Below are 20,514 nucleotides of genomic sequence, written 5' to 3'. Positions count from 1 at the left end.
CAGCGTGCGGACGACGAGGACGCAGCTGCGATTCGTCGCCGTTCGTGGATGGGGCGTCGCAAGAAGTACTGAAAGGGCGGTTCGGCCCGGCACGTACGAAGGTGCTGATCAAAACTTGATTTGAGTCAATATGTTTGGCTTGGCTACCATGCTCGGTTTGATCAAAACTTGATTTGAGTCAATATGTTTGGTTTGGCTACCATGTTTACATGATTTAGAATTGTTTTGAAACCCCTTATTAGGCCTCCTTTGGATCCCAGGGGATTCCAATCAGTGTGGACCAGAAGGCTCGTGTATTTGCTGTCCCCTCAATCCACGGTGCCCTTTTGTATACACCACAGTCCGAAATATCCCCGTGCCTTTCCAGCCCTATCCACATTGTAAAATGAACAAAGTTAATCTTTATTTAATCTGTAATCAAAGCAATGCTTGTTGAAGGGCAATTTTTTTCTTGCTTGCTAAAGTAACCATAGACAGGGTGAATCACAGCTGCAAGTATCTGAATCATGCAGGTAGCTGTGGCATAGGAATGTTTTTTGGCAGGACTAAAATGATGCTTTGTGTATATAAAATACAGATTTACCTCGTTATATACTTGATGTCATCTGAGAATAAAGGTAGCTGTGGCATAGGAATGTTTTTTGGCAGTAGGTCTAAAAGGATGATTTGTGTATATAAAATACAGATTTACCTCGTTGTACTTGATGTCATCTGAGAATAAGTCTCGCCGTGCGTGTTTCATATATTGGCTCATTCAAGTCACTGCATGCAGTTGTCAAGAAAGAATTTGGAAGGTATTTAATATTAGAATAAATGAACATGGTTTTGATGAGTCGTGTCATTGCATCCGAGTTAGAGCTGCAGTGGTTTAGTACGTAGGAGTAAAGTGAGAAATTATGATAATAAAGCAAAACTGTTAGAATTTTCAATAAGACAGGCAACTTTCATGTGAAAATAAAGGGGGTAAGAATCTAGATATGCATCAGAAGATAGCACTTGATTTACTATAAGACAATCAACAAATGTTAGCTTGTACGTGCAATTTGGTATCCAAGTGAGCATTTGAATTTTAATGCAGCAAGGTAGACTATTTTGGACCAGGCGTACTTGACTAGCGATTTGCTTACTTGCATGTAATTGTAGTTAGAGCAGAGTAGTGACAATGGTATCCAATACCCTCTGCAGTGCATAATTTGTTGCATTTATCACAAGCTGGACATCACTACACGACACCACTACACATGTTCAGGTACTAAACGGACAATTGTAATTGTGCATCGGTATCCAGAATCCTTGAAAAAAAATAAGCATTTTTATTTGAGGATACCATTGTTAATTGAAAAAGAAAGCATACCATGTAGAAACTAATTGTAGTAGACACCTGCATTTTCATGAGTAAGATCATACTTGGCGTAAAATATGATGGCCTATGGAATTAGAGGATTGAAACACCAGCAACATGCTTAACAATGGCTCGCCTGGCACCAGGCTATAGGGAAGGAAGCTCAAAGACCATCTTTGCTAATATTTGCTAATAATCAATTTCATGGAATCAGTAAATAAAATAGATGTATATTTTGATGGCATGAACGGCAGGGCTGGTGCAGTGGTGAGAGCTGTCTCACTAAGTCACCAGGTCGTGGGTTCAAAGCAGCCTCTCCGCAGATTTTGCGGGGGAAGGCTCGCCTCGGTTTTTCCCTTCCCCAGACCCCACTCATGTGGGAGCCTTCAGCACTGGGTCTGCCCCTTTTATTTTGATCGCATGGTATTGCAGTTCCGTTACTTTCCCATGTAAATTGATTTTCTAGGATGCATGAATATAATATAGAGGAACTGTGTTAATTTAAACATGAGCAAATGATGCATTACCTTTTTTGTCTCAATTTGGCATCGGCAGCAGGCATAGCAGAGTTAAGAACCACTTTGCTGAAAATATTCCTTGTCTTATCAGTGCAATTGCCATACTCATCTTGAATTAAGTTTTTCTCATTCAGTAAACATCTGCATTTTCATTTGGAGTGCAGATCTATTAGAAAAAAAAATCTTAGCTTTATCACTACTGAAGTGTAGAACAGTGAATTTGAGTATGCAAGGGAAAAGATATGCTTTTCAAAACCTGAACTTAGTTACTGGTTTTGGATTACAGCTATTCCCACAACTTATACTCTATGATTAATAATTCCCTTTTACCTCACCATTCACAGCACCTTTGTCCATTCTCAATTACTTGCTACTGATGCTACCTGCTGGGTGATACGCGCACTAATAATTAACTGAGCATTGCATGTAAGGACCTTATGCATCCACAGGCCTCCTAAGAAGATTCGCTTTTGGGCTGTGACTAGCTGCACAAGAGGTCAATAGGAAAAGGAACAGAAATGGCATTAGAGTGTGCCTCTCTTCTCAGGTGCAAGATGGCAATAGTACAAGAATTAGGACCTGAGATTATGTGTATGGTCTAGTCCGGCCTGTGCAAAAATTATCCAAAATGGTCCATTTTGCAAAAATGCTGACTAATTCCCAATCAGTTCATATGTTATTTAGCTATATACTTTTTGAATGTTCCACAGGCCTCCTAAAAGGATTCACTTGTGCTGTTGTGCATTCTTGATTTAGTACTCGTGTATCTGTATATGTGAATAGATTGATGTAGATGCACTCGATCAGCATGTTTTCAATTTGTTGCAGAATGTATTGTTTATTTAGCAAATCCCCGATCTGGAATTTGCACTGGATTATGTTTTAGGCTACTCCTGAATGTTCTGGCTGCTTTTGAGTCACTGCTGATACCAATTATAAGGGTTACGTTGTAGCATATTTCTGGATTTAGGCCTGCATAGTCCGCTTAATGTAATATGCAGCATTGTCTTTGCATAAAAAGATATCTTTTGATGGAACTGATGCAAGCGTCATGATGGACATGAGTGAATACTTTACATATATGTCGCTTTTTATGTACTGCCAAGTGATTAGTCATGCTGTCATTGTACTAGTTCTCTATACTACTACATTTCTGAAATCTTTGTTTTTTTCTGACTTTTTTGAATTTTTTCCTTGGCCGGGATTATAACATGGAAGACCAACTTAGATAAGAGGCTTAGATGTGTACCTTTGCAACTGAAGGCCTATGTTTGTTTGTGCCAGCCAAACCTGACAATTACGCAACAAACATTAATGGTGTAAAGAATTTAAGTCAAACCTTGTGCAAATAATTAATAGAAACAAATAAATCAGCCTCACTAGAAACATCAAAGGTCAATATAATTTGACAATTTTAGAGTGGCATTGTCGAGTCGAATGCCATTTTATCACCAGCCTAGCAAGCAGAATAGCATACCATCTGAAATTAGATATGGTATAGTGAGATCATCCATCTGGAGCATAGCAATATTAACCAGAATTGTTAGAAGAAAATCTAGAAGACTATATATAATTGATATTCACATCTAATTGCATATACGTTTGTAAAAATTGAGAGAGAGAGAGAGAGAGAGAGGCCATACTTGCGGTTGAGGGTCCAGTGCTGGTGCAGGGGGCACGTGAGGGAGATGGGCAGATGGCTGCAGGCGGGAGCAATGCTTTTGCGCAGGCGCCACGTGAGGGTGGGGGGCCAAGGGCGAGGTGGAGCAGGCTGGCCGTGTGAGGGCTTTTTGCAGGGGCGCCGCGTGAGGGCGAGGTAGAGCAGGCTGGCCGTGCGAGGGCAAGGTGACGTGAAGTAGCCAAGTTGGCCGGGGCGGCCGCATGATTGATGGGACGGTGCTGGTGCAGGGGATGCGCAAGGGCGAGGTGAATTGGAGCCAAGAATGCGGCCAGGTAGCGCCACCGCTCGAACTGTTGTGCAGCCGCGTGAGGAGTCCGTGAGAGATACGGTGGTTGCTACAAAGGAAATCAAAGAGAGCAACAATGTAGGGCCAAACCTGGGTGAAGACGGTGGCCAGGGTTTCATTGGAGGCTGCCGCTGAACCCTCTCCATCAGAATCAGCGGCGACGGCAAGGAGGCAACCGATGAGTGTCATCGGCGGCTCTATCCTGCACCAGCGACACCCCTGCCCTGCCTGTTCGTGGTAGGTGCTGAGGAAGGACGACGGACAAGCAGGCTGGCTGTGTTGCTGTTGCCGCGACTGCATCTTGTGCCACCACTGACATTGCCGAAGGAGTAGAGCGGTTGCAACGAATCGATAGTACGCCATCCAGACAAACCAGAGCAGAAGCTTTCATGAGTTAACCACTCCTAAACTTAGATTCTTAGTGTAGAATTTAACTTGCTGCCCATGATCTATAGCAGCGGAGGGAGCAGTAGTAGTTGTTATATCAACTGTTGTAAGGATTTATTCTATCAGGCAATAGGATGAAATAATTTTCTAATTTGTACTCCCTCCGTTCCAAATTATAAGTCGCTTTGACTTTTTTAGCTCATCCATTTTGCTATGTACCTAGACATATTATTATATTTAGATGCATAGCAAAATGGATGTACCAAAAGTCAAAGCGACTTATAATTTGGAATGGAGGGAGTACATTCTTAGTGTAGAGTCTAAACTTTAATGCCATGATTGGTATGCATGCTCTAATCCTTTTATTTGTATGCAAACTGCAGGTAGGCTACGGAAATTGAGGGATTTACATCTAAGTCGTGATATCTGAGAGAATAACAGTACTTGGTAACACTGTCTATCTGCACTTGGTATACTTGGTATGAACTATTAGCTCAAATGCAAGTTCTATGCGTGTATTTGACATGGTCTGGTGAGGAATTGCTACATGACACTACAAGTTGAATGCGCCTATCTAGTCTACAGTGTTGCATTTTAGCATTTTTTTGTCTAAATGAATAAAACAATGGCCCATCTCAACATCATTGATAGCTCCAGCTCCAGAAATTTAGAACCTAGAAATACTCAACAAATAGGATTATTAGAGTTGGAGCTATATCGAACAGGAAATACTCAATGAATAGGATTCCTAGAGCTGGAGCTGTACAAAGCAGGATATAACAGAGTAACAAACCACCCAGGTGCGTGCTACACCGTATTAAGGCCACTTCACTATGTGTGCTACACAACTTTACTCCTTTTTTGTCTCTATTTGATAACATACCAAAATAATTGCAATTTTTATATTAACATGTGAGAATTACAAACACGAGCATGGTCAGGTTCCGCCTAGCACTTTGAAATTTTGGTTACATATGCAAAGTGTTTTTAGTTCATGGTATAGAGATGGACGGGAGAGATTCATTGCATTTTCTAAGGGTTAGGTACCGCCATTTCTAGAGGCACGATGATTTCCCATCCATTCATCCAAATAAAAAATGGGACCATCCCATCTCTCCCTACACCTCCTACCAAACAAAAAAAGGATCGTTGTAGTCCCATCTCTCCCTACACCTCCTACCAAACAAAAAACGATCGTTGTAGTAGTAAGTGTAGTACAGGGAAAGGATCATTCTAGTAGTAAAGGGAGAAAACTAGGATCATCAAATCCCTAACAGCAGGGATGACTCTTAAAGTTCAAACCATACATGTCATGTGGCACTACTAGAGGGCACAAGAGGAACTCTTACTACATCATTTTTTTCTTTGTGAGAAGCTTTACAACGAACTAGAAGTACAAGCAGGGATCCACCAAATCCACGGCTCCTTGAGTATTCCTTTGACCTCGAAACAGCCCAACCATAACACATTAGAAACTGGTGGCATTTGGTTCAGAAGACGGGATAGGATGGAATGGGACGACAATCCCACTGTCGCTAGTGTTTGGTTGGGGCGACTAGGACGGAGTCATCCCCACTAGGGAATATTTCCCTAATATCCGGGACATTCCATCCCTCAAAAACTAACGGACCAACTCGTCCCTCTATGACACAGTTCCAATCCGTTAGCGCTTTTCTCCTGCTTCCGTCTAGGACAGCCAGGAGTTCCAATCCAAAAGCTGCACCGCCGAGCCATCCACGCAGCCAGGCAGATGCACACGTCACCGGCTAGGCCTTGCCATGGCCCCGCAGGCCACTAGATAGCCTGTCACCACTCCGCAGTCCGCACATCACCTAGCAGGCCCTGCCGTAAGGTCCTTTTGCTCGATTGACGATGGGTGCAGGTCCAAGGTAGGACGGACTCAATCGACAGTGGTGGGGCTCGAACGGCTCTGCTCAGATCAGTGGGCGACACATGGACAGGTAGCTATGGCGGCCTCAGTGGAGTCATTGTGCGAGCTAGGTCTGTCATGACCAAACAATTACTGTTGGCCCACGCTGACGGTGGTTGACGGGCCAAAAAACATGTCCTCACAACCAAACCAACAGATGGAATCATCCCATCCTAAAAAACTTGGACGGTACCACCTCGTCGCCAAACAAACAAGCAGGGCACGTTTGGTTCTAAACCCCAACAGACCAAGCCAAATCTTGGTTAGCCCCGAAGATTTATCTGATATTTGGTTGTAGGCCAAAATTTGTCTGGCCAATAATATAGACAGACCAAGATGGCGCTTCAACGTTCAACGGGTTAATTTGGCCTGCCTCTAAGCCACTCCATGGATGAAGTATCAAGCCCAATGCACGTGAATCAAAAGTTTAAGATAACAAAACTTCAAATGCTAATAGCTACCAAACCATGTCTCTAATTGACAATTTATTTTACCATGGTATTCCTCGTCATTTTGTCTATAAAACAATATCCCACATGGCTATTTTCAATGAAGAAAAAAATAATGACATGTGAACCCCACATGTCATACACACTAAATTGCAAAATTTGGCATGGCTATCATCCAAACTTTTTTCCCTCGACTCGGTAAATATTTTGGCATGGCTACGAACCAAACAACTTGCCACATTTCAGCATTGCCCCAATTTAGCTATGACCAATATTTGGCTTAGTCATTGCAAGTCTCAACCCAAACAAACCCTAACACCTTCTGGAAGAACTAGGCCAAAATGCTACTGATCTCCTACAAGGCTACAAGATATGCAATTATTAGCACATGCATGCTTGGCATTATTCTAGTGGTGGCAACCTACTTGTATTCGATGGAGACAAGCATTCAAGGAAGAAGATTCTTTCTATGTAAAACTAACAACATTAACAGTATTTGACTACTGTAAAACAAGATACAAAAAATGTCATGAGCACTGCGTTGTGAAATTGATCATGAAAACAGATAGGGAGATGTCATAACAATAACATACTCATCATCATAGGTGCAACTGGTGTGATATACACAGGTTCATGCCCAGCCATCTTGTTCCTTTGAGTTATCTGGTGAGCTGTGTGTGCAGCCAACAAATGACAAACATAAAACAATCCTCATAATTCAATAGTTCACATGTGATTGTTGCTAAACAGTCTGTATACCACAAGGCAAAAAAAAAAGGAACAGAAAAACTTCAGCTGCCTGAGTGCTTCCATGTGTGTATACCTTACCACGAACATGTAAGAAGGAATAACTTACAGATGTGCCATGCAAATGAATCCTAGAAAATATTTACTCCCTGCGATAAAAGATCAGGCCAGTTCGCCATTGATGCATTGTACAGTCTAACAGGATAGTACATCGGACAGAACAGAATGAATAAAGCAAAAACTAAAAAGAGACATCACCAGAATCTGTCCCTAGGGGACTGGAAGATTTGTATCTATGAACAAATCATTCTAAACAGCTCCGGTTTGTGGTTTGCAGTGTGGCTTATAACCATCTAAACTACATACAAATGTTGTGTTTGCCACGAGAAAACTTTTACAGATGAAAGCAATATTACTCAGATGGTTTATTGTATATTATATAAAGATTAAATTCAGAACGCTGGTAAAATCAGTCAGCTGAAAATCAATCTGCATCTTTCATTCCCTCATTCACGAGCACAGGCATCGCGATTGCGTTCTTGGTGTGGGAGGAAGCACCATTGCCGGAGTCAGCCGGCAGCATCAGGTTGAACCTAATACATTAATTATAAATTTTATACAACATCCAAATCATTTGCTAAAGATAGCAAAAGGTTTAAATAAAATGAACTTCACCGAGCAATAAAGCAGGAAAATTAAGACTCTACCGTCTGATGGCAAAAAGCTAAGCATAACACCAAATAACCAACAGGTAACTCCATGAAATATATAGCAAATTAAAGTAGGCAAAGGCCTTTTTGCAACAATGGCTTATGAGGAAAAATCAGGCATAAATCAAGAACAACTTCCAAATTAAAATATGCAAGGCGAGCATGACAAAATTTGATCCTCAAAATAGAATGGAACAACTAGGCAAGGAAAGACGAATTGATAATAAAAACGGTCTAGTACCAATCATGGAGCAAGATATTAAATTAGCCATCACAAGGAAATATGCCGGTGTATTGCTACTTCGTTTGCATAATTCTGGATATGGGTTACCTGGTGTTTACCAAGAGGAGAACAGTTCTATGGGGTGGGTTTGGCCGCGGTATGCTGGGCAATATGGAAGATAGGAAACACCATGGAGAAAAGCACCGATGAGAGAATTACTTGTATGGCCTTGGAAAAAATGCGTCTTCCTTCTATGGTGGCTGCAGGGGAGGGGCCGCTGCCCGCCTGGTCCAGCTCCCGGCTAGCGGTGGACCATGGTCGCGGGGGAGGCTCCCTGGAGGCCGGGCCTAGCCTCACCGGCGTGCCTGCTACAGGTCTCCCTGCCGGTCAATGCACGAGCTCAAGCGCACGCTCCGCTCCGCGAGTCTGCAGAGACTGCCAGACTAGCTGTGCGCGACCTCAACATGGCGAAGGCCTCACGTGGGTCTGACGCCAGCGTCCGCCTCGACAGAGACAACGGCGACCTCAAAAGGCTCGGACCTGTGCGCATCGCTCTTGATGTAGGCCATGGCGACGCCCAGTTTCTGGAGCGATGTGGACGAGGTCAAGCTCCTTGCAGCCGCCGCAGCCTTCCACAAGCGTACCAAACGATCCCCGCACCGCTTGAACGCGGGCGCGCTGTCCAATTCCATCAGGGATTCCGTCTCCCCGCACATCGACGAGTCCATGGCATACGACAAGCTGATGCGCTTTAAAAGCAAGTTTTTGTCCGGTACTACTGCATCCATCGCCGCAGCTCTCAATAGATTCTCCATACAGACTAAGCTGCGTGAAACCTGGCCAAATGGGACTCGTTTGTTAACACAGGTTTAAACCGGTATCAGGTTTCAACATAAATCTGGCCGATTGGGAGTTCCGCCGCCACGCACGACCGCCGTGTGCATGACCTGTCCACCAGAGTGTTGGGTGCTTCGACGTCGTGCCCCTTCCAGAGGATGACTCGGAGGGCCAAGGAGCTGACGAGAGCTACAGCGACGAGCGATGCCTGATCACAGAGCACACACCCATGCCTGCACCCTCGCCATACCTCGACGCGGCGATGCCGTCCTTGCGGTCATCTGCATCCTCCATGGACGCAGGCGCGGAGCCCACGCCTCCTTGCATTCCATTTTTTCACCAGGGGTAAAATGGTCATTTTACTCCACACTTAATGCCGTCAATGAAAAATGGATGGAAGGCCACAGAAGGAAGAGATTTTCGTTTTCGGGCCATACAGGTAAGTTCAAGAAAAAAAGGGTCATACAAGGAAGACATTTTTTCAAGGCCATACTGGTAGTTCTCTCGAGATCTTATGTTTGATTTCTTCTCTGAGGTAATTCTCTCGAGATCTTATGTTTGATTTCTTCTCTGATAATCTACTCGGCAGGGCTACAGAAGGAAGGAGCATCTTCGCAACTGGAGCAGAGGCGGCAGAAGCACTGAAGGCGGTGGTTGTCCATTGCCATCAGAAGGGGGAGATGCCGGTCGAAGACAACAGGCTGGTGGTCATATGACTTGGAGTCGCATCAGGCGGAAGCCGGAACTTTGGGTTTTCAAATCTCAACTTGCGTACTGCAAATGTCATACTGGGCATGTATTCACGCGAGTTAATAACTTCGCTTACGTACTGCTTTTAGTTTTTGTCGTGCGGGCCATCGCCTATAGCCGGTTTGGCAAATTTTTGGGTAAGGTCAGCCAGTTGGATGAACCCTCTGCGTTCAGTCCAGTCTGCTTCGGTGTTAGTGTGGTAATGTTTTACATGGTCACAATTCTGAACTTCTGTAATTTCGTTGCTTATGAGTAATGAAATTTGGTTCGTCCGGGTTGGAAAAAAAAGGAAATATGCCGGTGTTGTTGCTACAAAGACTGTACATATAAGATTATTGTTATACACGAGATATTAAGAATAACAATGTGAATCACCGGACCTTCCATGTACTTAAAAGCTAACCAGCAAGAACATCAGCAAAAAATATGATAAAATTTGAATGGAAGGAGACTATACAGACCTTGGCCTGACATCTGACATCCTAAGACGTGATATGGAGGCGCAGGCACCTACAATTAGGAGCAAATGAATTCATCATGTTGCGGGTCGTATCTCTAATAATTATAACAAATATCAAGTAAAAGAATCCTAGTCCCTCCATACCAAATTATAAGTCATTCCAACTTTCTTGGAGATTCAAAACATCTCAAGTTTGACCAAATCTATATAATAAAATAATAACATTTATGATACCCAAATAAGTATCATTAGATTCTTCATTAATTATATTTTCATAGTATACCTATTTGATGTCATAAATCTTTGTATTCTCTATAATTTTGGTCAAACTTGAGATGCTTTGACTCTCCACGAAAGCTGAAATGACTTATAATTTGGAATGGAGGGAGTAATAATTAACACAACATGAATTTACCTTCATGGCAATATATCATAAGCATTTGCCATCTTTGCCATATTACTTAATGATAATAACAATAATCCACCAAAGAATAAACGGTACTACACAATCCCAATTCTCCTCCACGGGGGTGAGTATGTGATGTTCTTGGTCAGCCCAGACGAATGGAGACGATAACCACTCAGTATCACAGGTTCATGCCTATGTTGTTCTCTTATGCCAGCACTTCTATGAATCTTCCTTTCATGATCTGCCTCCCAGAACCGTCACTGCAAGAAGTCTACAATATGCATATCCTTAATCACAAAAAAAATCCAGATATAAACAAACGCACATATAAACAAACTTGTAAACACATGTACATGAGCAGCTACTTGTTTTTGTTATGCTCTAGCAGTCTAGCGCTACAGTGACAATTAAAAGATTCAGAAATTCAGATTGTACCATTGGTTGTCATTCTCTGTCGCTACAAATGGCACCACCAATATTAGCAGTGGCACCTCGCCCTTGGTCAACTCCTGCCGCCACCTGAATTGTAGGTGCCCGCGGCCATGCCCAGCACCGGCAACTCCAGCCACGGTAGGGGAAGCGGCCTCTTGTCTTCTCCTTACATCAGGGAGCTGTCAAAACAGGGCAGCAAGCGCAGCATTGGCCGTCGCAGGCCGGGCGCTGGCGCTGGCCATCGATGAACCCAGCCGCAGCCCGCAGGCGATTCGAGGTGCTGCATGCAGTGGCGGACCCAGCTCAAAAAATACAGGTAGAGAGCCACCGCTGGCCGCACGGACTGCGGGGCGCCGCCGCTGAGTGCAGCTGTGTTTGGCCGCCAGCTAGGAGCGAGATCTGGGAGGCCGATACAGGGAGGGGGGGCGCCCGAGAGCGCCGCCGTCGCCACCTGCAGGGCGCCATCGGACTTTGAGAGTGCCGAGCGGTGCGTGCCCATGACTCCGTGTGCCCTGCCTTCCTGCGTACCTAAATGATGGCCCACGCGGGAGAGTCCAGGATGGTCCAGTCCTCCCGTCCCTCCTCGCGCTGTGCAATTGCGCCGGCCTGTCACTGCTCCCGTCTCCGTCTCCGTCTTCAACCTCGAGACTCCGATCTCCAGGGGGCGAGGCCGCGACTTCGATCTCCAGGAGGCGAGGCAGCGGGGGGTCATGCTGCCGCCGGAGGGGGAGGTAGGGCGGCCGCCCGACCTCGCCCTACGGTCGGTGCGCCTCTGGCTGGATGCCTGGATCTGGCCGGCAGCAACCGCCGCCGCCGCCGCCGCCACTAGTGCTACTCCAACACCAAAAGGAGGGATGAAAACAAGGGGAGGCAGAGGCACGGGGATTCGGAAGGACTCGATGGACGGAGGCCTCTGGCTCAGGGTAGAAGGTGCCTGGCGGTTAGGGTTTGTGTTGTGTACGGGAGGGGAAAAGGGTGAGCGGTGAGGGGACGAAGGAAGCGATCCACAAAAGGATTGACCGCGCGTGCTGACGTCTTAAACTTTTTACTCGAAATTTCCGCAAAAGGATTGACTGCCGTGCTGACGTCTTAAACTTTTTTAGTACTAGTACTGTCTGTCTCTATTTTCTCCTGCCTATACTGCCTTTTCCTATAAGGATAGGGCCCAGTTTAGTTGCTGAAAATTTTGGCAAAACGACATTGTAGTATTTTCGTTGTTATTTGATAATTAGTGTCTAATCATAGTCTAATTAGGCTTAAAAGATTCGTCTCGTGGATTTCGTCTAAACTATGTAATTAGTTTTATTTTTTATTTATATTTAATGCTTCATATATGTGTTCAAAAATTCGATGTGACGGAGAATCTTGAAAAATTTAATGTTTTGGAGGGAAACTAAACTGGCCTAGGTGAACATGGAACGCAAACAAATTTTAATTTTAACGACCGAAATAAAAAACGAGAAAGTTCTCGCCGGGTATTGGTACTCTCGTGCGAGATGGGGCTACCTGACGTGCTACAGCCTGGAGGCCATGGCTGCCACGATGACTCGATGAGCCCCCGTAGTTCCGTTTTCCGTGCATGGAGACTCTTTTTAAGTCGATGAGCTCCCGTAGTTCCGTCTTCCGTGCATAGAGCCTCTTTCCGAGACCGTTGAAATGTCTTCTAGCAAACCGATCCTGACTGCCAGCTCCTACCCTCCTCCTCCGGGTTTTTTACATATTTATCATTATTATGATCGGTCACTTACAGAAATAGCACTATTAGAATGACGCTTATAAATTTAGTCGTTTTAGTTCGTGCTCCTTTCATTTTTACCACTTTCGCCTATGTGGCACGCCAACTCGTGCTGACACGCTGGCACCGGCACGGGAAATGACCCCGCTGCCTCCGGCCATCTTTCAATTAGACGCGTCTTTGCCCTCTCCCTTTTCCCCCTCCCCATTTCATTCGCCGCCGCCTCCTTCCTCTGCCTGTCCGCCGCCCCCATCCTGCTCGTCTCCACCGCCACGGCCACCACGGACGGCACCTTTTTACTTGCTCTCTTCCTACAAAGTGTAGGGTCAGTGGTTATCATTTACAAAAAAACAAAAACAAGTAAATCACAGTTAGAAGGCACACTTTCTTTGTTCCAGTGTGGGGACACTTTCAGCTACTAGCCCTGTGACCATACTCTTTACAGTTTGGGCACCTGACTTGCCTAGTTGCTTTGCTTCCTGTCTCCCCTGCTGGTTTCATCCTATTTTTCCTCAATCTTTCGGGCTCTTTCTTTTTCTGTAGTGGAGGGTGGACTTTGTACCCCTTGGCCTTTATCCTATACAACCAGGTGATCTCATTTCTATCTCAGCATTTATCCTATACAACCAATCGAAAGAATTATTTCACTTACCAAAAAGCTTTTTAGATGCTCTCCTAGTCCCATTGTACATTGTCTGGTAGGGGATGTCAATACCATATTTGAATTTCAACTCCTTTTTCATCTCTGTAGCCCCCATTGATGACTTCTTCTTTAAGAATTGAACTGCTCTCTCTGCCACCCATTTTATTGAGGCCATAGTGTTAGCCTCAACCCTTTGTGTAGATGCACACTTATGATCTTGTTTATTTATTTGAATCTGCATGTACAAAAAAAGCCATACATAAGTATAATTGAAAGGCTTCAAACCACCAGTTCAATGGAGAAGATGCAATGCAAACAAAAACTACAACAAACATGTGTATAAAATCAGAAAATATACCCTAACACTGCCATCATGTTGGGTTCTGACTCTAAGTTTCCATGGGCAGCCTAGAGCACCACAGCAGACCATGTATCTTTCTTTGTCTGAATGCTCAGTAACAAGCTCAAACTCTCTTTTTATAGCATATTGTTTAATTGCTAGCCTAAGCTCCTCCATGCTGGGATACACATTGCCTACACTCATATCAGGATTGTCCATGTCCCATTCATACAGTGGCTCTTCATGAGCAATGTCATCAACATCAACAGCTGCTGCATTCATGTCTTCATGCATCTGTGCTGACATAGCTGGAATTGGCACCTCTTGTGTACCATGTTCTTCCTCTCTTGCCTCAGCTTCCTTGAATCCCATAGCCTCATATATCTGATCATCATCAACAAGCTGTGTAGCAGTACCATCATCTTTAGGGTTCTCTTGAATGGTTAGAATGCTCCAATCAACTACTACTACAGGTTGTTCATCATGGGGGGTGGGGTGCTACAAGTATCACCACAGCCTTCAACATTTTTAGGCTCTGCACTATGTTCATTAGTCACACCAGAGACACATCTAGCTCTATAAGCAGCTGAACTAGCATTGTCATTACACACACCTTTCTTGACAACATCAACTGTAAGAAAAGCCACCCTCTCATCCCAGTGGTCCTTAATCATTTGCTGCACATGTTCATCCCTCCTAAGCTTCCACTTAGAGCCAGTCTCTTGGTCTACAACCCAAACTGCAAGTGTTTGAGAAGGCCCCCAGATAGTCTTTGTTGATAAATCATCATGGAATTTAGCAAGAGAATACTGATCGTTCCTATCAAACCAGATGTCATGCTGCTGCTCTGCCATGATCACTGGACCATATTCATCAGCAACATATGGACCAACCTTAACAACTAGCCTAAATGCACTGCCAGGATTGATCCTGGCATCATCATAGACATGGAAAAACATGAGCAAGTACAGACTAAGTACTACAAACCTACTGTGGTAAAGTGCTTACCAAGGAGGGCAATCACCAGTGGCCATTGCGACACGGATCAGATGAAGACGTACTACATCAATCGCCTATGAAGAAAATAGCAGAGCAAGACGAAATCAGCGAACATTAACCTAATCCCTAACCCTACTCGACTCGGGCTCTGTGTCCCCGTTACGAAGTAGGGCACGTACCTTTGATCCGTCGATGATGGATGTGCCAAAGAACACCAAGGTTGCCGTCTGTGGTGGCCGTGGCGGTGGAGACGAGTAGGATGGGGGCGGCGGGCGGGTAGAGGAAGGAGGTGCTGGTGCCAGCGTGTCAGCACGAGCTGGCGTGCCACATAGGCGAAAGTGGTAAAAATGAAATGAGCGCGAACTAAAATGGCTAAATTTGTAAGCGTCATTCTAAGAGTGCGATTCCTGTAAGTGGCGATCGTAATAATGGTAAATATGTGAAAAGCCCCCTCCTCCCTTCCTCTCCTTCCTCTCTAATCCGATCCTGTTCATCTTGAATCCAGTCTCATCCCATCCAAATCAGTGATTGATGGTTGCTTGCCTGATCTACGGATCCATCTGCTCGTCTCCACCTGGATTATCTCTTGCCCAAGATTCGTTTGGGAAAGCAGGTGGTCTGCCCTCCTTTCCCCTTTCCCAAATCCCTCAGCAATCCACCGATCATCCTTGCATCTTCCGCAAAATTAACCTCCAAATCGACATCAGCACCACTCAGATCCAATCTTCTGCTTGCCCCTCCAAATCATTGGATCCTCATAGTGAAGCGGCAGCCAAAGAGCTCTGGTCAAAAAATACGAAGACTCCTAACTTGAGCGATGGGGCGGCCAAGGGTTCGCCCGCCACCGCCGCCGCCGTCGTTTCCGACTATCCTAGTATCTTCCTTCGCCCCTGAGCCTAGCGTGCTCACTGCCCAGCCCTGGCCACGCCTCAAGTATTGTTGCTGCTGCCGCCGCCGTCGTAGTCACCGATTCTAGGGCCTGCTGTCGCCGACGCCACCCCCGTTCGCTGCCTTTTCGCTGCCTACGTGTGCCGCCGTTGTTGCCGCCAATGACCCGCGTGCTGTCGCAGAGCTTGGTGAGCCTACCAGATAGGCTCTTGTACAATGTTTTGTTCCTCTATTTCTTTATTGCTTCTCTACTCGCTTCAGTCATCTGGCTTTCCCTGTATGGTGTTCGTCAGCTTCTTCTTCACGATTCAGTTTAGCTGATCCGAGTTTTTGAATGTTCATCTTATTTCACCCTCTTGGCTATGAGTCTCCTGAGTTGGAATTGTCGAGGCTCAGGTGGGAGCCTTCGCAGTACTATGATGTAGCACACGCAAGTGGTCAGGGCTACCCTGGTGGTACAGCTAGAAGAAGAGGGATACGTCCTCAAAGTACAGCATAACGTGTACTTCATTAGTGAGGTCATGTCCGATTCCAAGACCCGCTACCCCTAAATCCAAAATCTTCTGTATGCCATCCTCATAGCCAAGAGGAAGCTACGTCACTACTTCGAGTCATATCTGGTGACAGTCATGACGCCTTCTCCCTCGGCGAGGTCGTCCAAAACCAAGATGCCACGGAGAGAATCGTGAAGTGAGCACTTGAGCTGATGGGTCAAGGCATTTCGTATGCCTCTCGGACAGCCATCAAGTCGCAAGTGCTGGTGGATTTCATTGCAGACTAGACCGAGGTCCAAATGCCGCCAGCGGTCATTGACCAGGAGTACTGGACAATGTACTTCGATGGATCGCTGATGAAGAAAGGCGTCGGCGCGGGGCTGGTCTTTGTTTCGCCCCTCGAGGTACGCATGAGGTACATGGTTTGCATCCATTTCCCCTCCTCCAACAATGTGGCTGAGTATGAGGCGCTCATCAACGGCCTACGCATCGCCATCAAGTTGGGTATCCGACGCATCGACGTCTGGTACGACTCCTAGCTGGACATCGACCAAGTCATGAAGGAGTCGAGCTGCCACAATGCCAAGATGGCTGCATATTGCCGAGAAGTCTATCAGCTGGGGGACAAGTTCGACGGTCTCGAGCTTAATCACATTCTGAGACGTCTCAACGAGGCGGCCAACGCGCTAGAGAAGGCGGCGTCTGGCCAAGAGTCAGTGCCGATAGATGTCTTCGCCAGCGATCAGCACAAACCCTCGGACTGCTACGAGGAGTCGGAACAAGCTAGTGATGGGCCGCCTGCCCTGGGCTCAGGGGCTAACCAGTCGTCGGCTCCATCCAACCCCAAAGTCATGGAGCTTGACGAGGATCCAGCGATAGAGCCCAACCCTTTGGCCGACTGGAGGATGTCTTACATCGACTACCTTCTCCACGAGGCGCTGCGATGGACAAGACGAAGGCTCAGCGGCTCGCGCGTCGCGCCAAGTCTTTTGTCCTTGTTGAGGACGAACTTGCATCTCCATCGAACAAGAGAAGCGGTTGCTAAGCGATATCCACGGTGGGATCTGTGGTCACCATATCGCGCCTAAAACCCTAGTCAGAAATGCATTCTGTCAAGGCTTCTACTGGCCGATCACAATAGCCGACGTCGAACAGATTATGCGCATCTATGAAGGGTGTTAATACTACGCTCGACAGACCCACCTATCGCCCCAAGCACTCCAGACGATCTCCATCACGTGGTCGTTCGCGGTCTGAGGACTCGATCTGGTCGGGCCTCTTAAAAGAGCGCTTAGGGGCTATACCCACTTGCTTGTCACCGTAGACTAGTTTACAAAGTGGATAGAGGCCCGACCGATCTCCGTGGTCAAGTTCGAGCAAGCCGTGTTGTTCTTCCTTGATATCGTCAATCGCTTTCGAGTACCAAACTCCATTATCACGGACAATGGCACATAGTTCATCAGGAAGAAGTTCCTCCAATTCTGCGATGAATATCACATCCGTGTCGATTGGGCTACCATAGCGCACCCCCACACGAATGGGCAGGTCAAGCGCGCAAACGGCATGGTCCTACAGGGCCTCAAGCCTAGGATTTTCAACTGGTTGAACAAGTTTGGCGGACGATGGGTCGCAGAGCTTCCCACGGTGCTCTGGAGCCTGAGGATGACCCCCGGCCAGGCCATCGGCTACACACCATTCTTCATAGTCTACGGTTCCGAGGCTATCCTCCCAACCGACCTCGACTATGGAGCGCCAAGGGTCAGGGCGTACGACGAACAGGGAGCCGAGGCGTCCCTCGAGGATGCCATAGACCAGCTGGATGAAGCGCGTGATGTCGCCCTCCTCCGCCCAGCTAAGTACCAGCAAGCATTGCGCTGGTACCACAGCCATTGAGTGCGGGGTCATGCCTTCAACGTCGGAGACCTAGTCCTCTACCTCGTCCAGAGCAGCAAGAACCGTCATAAGCTCTCTCCGCCGTGGGAGGGATCATATGTCATCGTGGAGGTGCTCCGACCAGGCGCCTACAAGCTCAAGACCATCAACGGCGGAGTCTTCGTCAATGCCTAGAACATCGACTAGCTACGTTGCTTTTACCCTTAATAAACGCACACTTTCTCGTATCAGTTTCGCTATCAAACTCTCTAACCTTTAGTGACACCTGACTCTAGCAACAGTGGGGGTCGGGCCTCACTTGGGGGGCTAATAAGAGCGTACCTCTCTGTAGACATTCTCTACGCCCGACCCTCTCTCACATTAAGGCCCAGAAGTGAGGTTTATGGAAACGAACGCTGAGTTAAACTGGTTGGACTGCAAGAAACCTATGCCCCAACGACTACGGTGTTTTTTGCTCATCGGCATGATCAGAGTTTGTTGCCCGCACTCCAAGCTTTAGCCTCCGCCTTCCTAGGAAGGATTTGGAGGGGCCCACCTGTGGAATCTCCATCGAGAAGAGGCCAGCAGATCGTCAAAAGTCTATCGGATGTCTTGGATCATGGCTAAGAGACAGGTAAGGAGCAGTGGGGTACCCCATGCAGGTTACGCCAACTCCGTCGCGAATGATGGATCTAGACCCCACATGGACATATCTGATAAGAGCTCCTCGAACCCATCACTCGAGCCATCGAGGTAACTTTACCAACCCCCACTTTTCTTTTCTAGTGCATGATCGTTCATTCATCCATGCTCATGCATGCATTCATCCATACATTCATCTTATACATCCGAGCATTGCATATGCAATTGTTGCATCACAATGCTTCGTGTCGCGTCATAAAGCGGTAGTCGTCTCATTCGACATGAGCGGTGACCGATCGAGGTTTGAAGGCTGGCCCGTGAAGGGCTCGAGGCCGCCTCATGTCAACCGGAGCCAAGGGAGAAAAACATAGATGAGTCCTAGTGGCCTTGCCCGACCCCGCTTAGAAGCGGACAGGGACATCTAGACCTTTCTCGTTCGATCCTAACCTTAAGCCAAGCCCATAGAATCTCCATCAAGGAGAGGCCAGCGGGTCACCTGAGTCGCTCTCCGGAATGACACGGGCATCTACCGAGAGGCGGGTTAAGGAGTAGTGGAATGCCACATGAGGGCTATGCTGACCCCGTTAGCAAATGACGGACCTCAGATTCCACTCAGACATGCCCATTAGCGAGCTTGCCGAGCACGACACTCAAGCCATCGAGGCAAGTATCGTTAGCTCAGCCCCTCTGATTGTGAAAACCGTGGATAGGGTGATGCATGAAACACGGCTGACCCTCACTGAGCCCCATGGGGCCCAGGGGCTCGAGCCGCCTGACCCGAACTCGGGAATCCACCTGATCGGGGTTCGAAGGCCGGCCCGCGAAGGGCTTGTGGCCGCCTTGTGTTGAACAGAGCTAGGGGAGAAAACATAGATGAGCCCCAGCAGCCTTTGTTTGACCCGCTCAGAAGCAGACAGGGTCATCTCGACCTTCTCATTCGATCCTAACCTCAAGCTGAGCCCATAGAATCTTCATCGAGGAGAGGTCAGCGGGCCACCTGAGTCGCTCTCTGGTGCAACATGGGCATCTGTCGGGAGGCGAGTTAAGGAGCAATGGAATGCCACATGAGGGCTATGCTGACTCTATCATGAACGACGGACCCAGATTCCACTCGAACATGCCCGATAGTGTCGGTGTTTCGAGTTGCCACCGACTAGTAAATTTCTAATATTGCATGTCTGGCTCGGATGGTGTGCTAAGAGGACACGAGGTTTATACTAGTTCGGGCAGAATGTCTCTATGTCCAATTTGTTGCTGCTACTCGTAGTTACTAGAACTGAAAAGTTTCGTAGTAGGGGTTACAAACTGGGCGAGAGAGAGACATGTCCCAAGTCTCTAATGGAAAGGGTGAACGAGTGCCGAGAGCTTGGTCGTTGCTCGGTTGTATGTTCAGGGGTTCAATAAGTTGATCGGATTCGAGTCTCCTGTAGTGTGTTGCAATGAGTTCTGATGCCCCACTGATGGGATGCCCTGCTTTCCCTTTTATAGGCTAAGGGAAAGTAGGGGTTACAGTGGAGGAAAAAGAGGAGAATCAGAAGGAGAAGTCCTCCAGGATCGTCAGGGTCCTTCTTCTCTTCTATGTGGGTCCGGCCGACCGTATAGACATCAATAGGGACAACTTTACATCATGGCCCTATCCATCACTGGCGCCATGTGCAAGCATCGTCCACCAGTCATGGCGCTCCATCCCTGTCCTAACGGACATCGTGGTGAACTGACATGCCCGTTAGTATTCGTACG

The 20,514-nt window shown here is 46.8% G+C and overlaps 1 protein-coding gene across 6 annotated transcripts; it reads right to left on the bottom strand.

The window, feature by feature from the left end:
• Positions 1–102: 102 nt before the first annotated feature.
• LOC136466674 (uncharacterized) lies at positions 103–12,155 on the bottom strand. 6 transcript variants are annotated; one of them, XM_066465147.1, is made up of 10 exons: positions 11,165–12,155; positions 10,736–11,000; positions 10,322–10,370; positions 3,504–7,933; positions 3,338–3,374; positions 3,110–3,150; positions 2,295–2,345; positions 1,870–2,001; positions 692–762; positions 103–369 (listed from the first exon to the last, which is right to left on the bottom strand). In XM_066465147.1, exons 4-8 carry the CDS (start codon positions 4,188–4,190, stop codon positions 1,987–1,989), a joined length of 831 nt encoding a protein of 276 aa, XP_066321244.1. In that variant the 5' UTR covers positions 4,191–7,933; positions 10,322–10,370; positions 10,736–11,000; positions 11,165–12,155; the 3' UTR covers positions 103–369; positions 692–762; positions 1,870–1,986. The 6 variants fall into 6 exon arrangements, with proteins under 6 accessions (XP_066321244.1, XP_066321247.1, XP_066321246.1 ...); XM_066465150.1 differs by lacking the exon at positions 3,338–3,374 and having other exon boundaries at positions 3,504–3,831; positions 3,918–7,933; XM_066465149.1 differs by lacking the exon at positions 2,295–2,345.
• Positions 12,156–20,514: the final 8,359 nt, after the last annotated feature.

Source organism: Miscanthus floridulus, chromosome 7, assembly GCF_019320115.1.
Source record: "Miscanthus floridulus cultivar M001 chromosome 7, ASM1932011v1, whole genome shotgun sequence".
Lineage (NCBI taxonomy): Eukaryota > Viridiplantae > Streptophyta > Magnoliopsida > Poales > Poaceae > Miscanthus > Miscanthus floridulus.
This window is presented reverse-complemented; position numbering and strand designations above follow the sequence as displayed.

What these genes read in the sequence shown, in the direction of transcription:
- LOC136466674 (XM_066465147.1), bottom strand. Translation starts at nt 4,190, where the DNA reads ATGGCGTACTATCGATTCGTTGCAACCGCTCTACTCCTTCGGCAATGT. An exon ending in ACCATATCTAATTTCAGATG is followed by an intron (nt 3,151 to 3,337) that starts GTATGCTATTCT and finishes CGTAATTGTCAG; the next exon opens with GTTTGGCTGGCACAAACAAA. An exon ending in ATAGGCCTTCAGTTGCAAAG is followed by an intron (nt 2,346 to 3,109) that starts GTACACATCTAA and finishes CCTCTTGTGCAG; the next exon opens with CTAGTCACAGCCCAAAAGCG.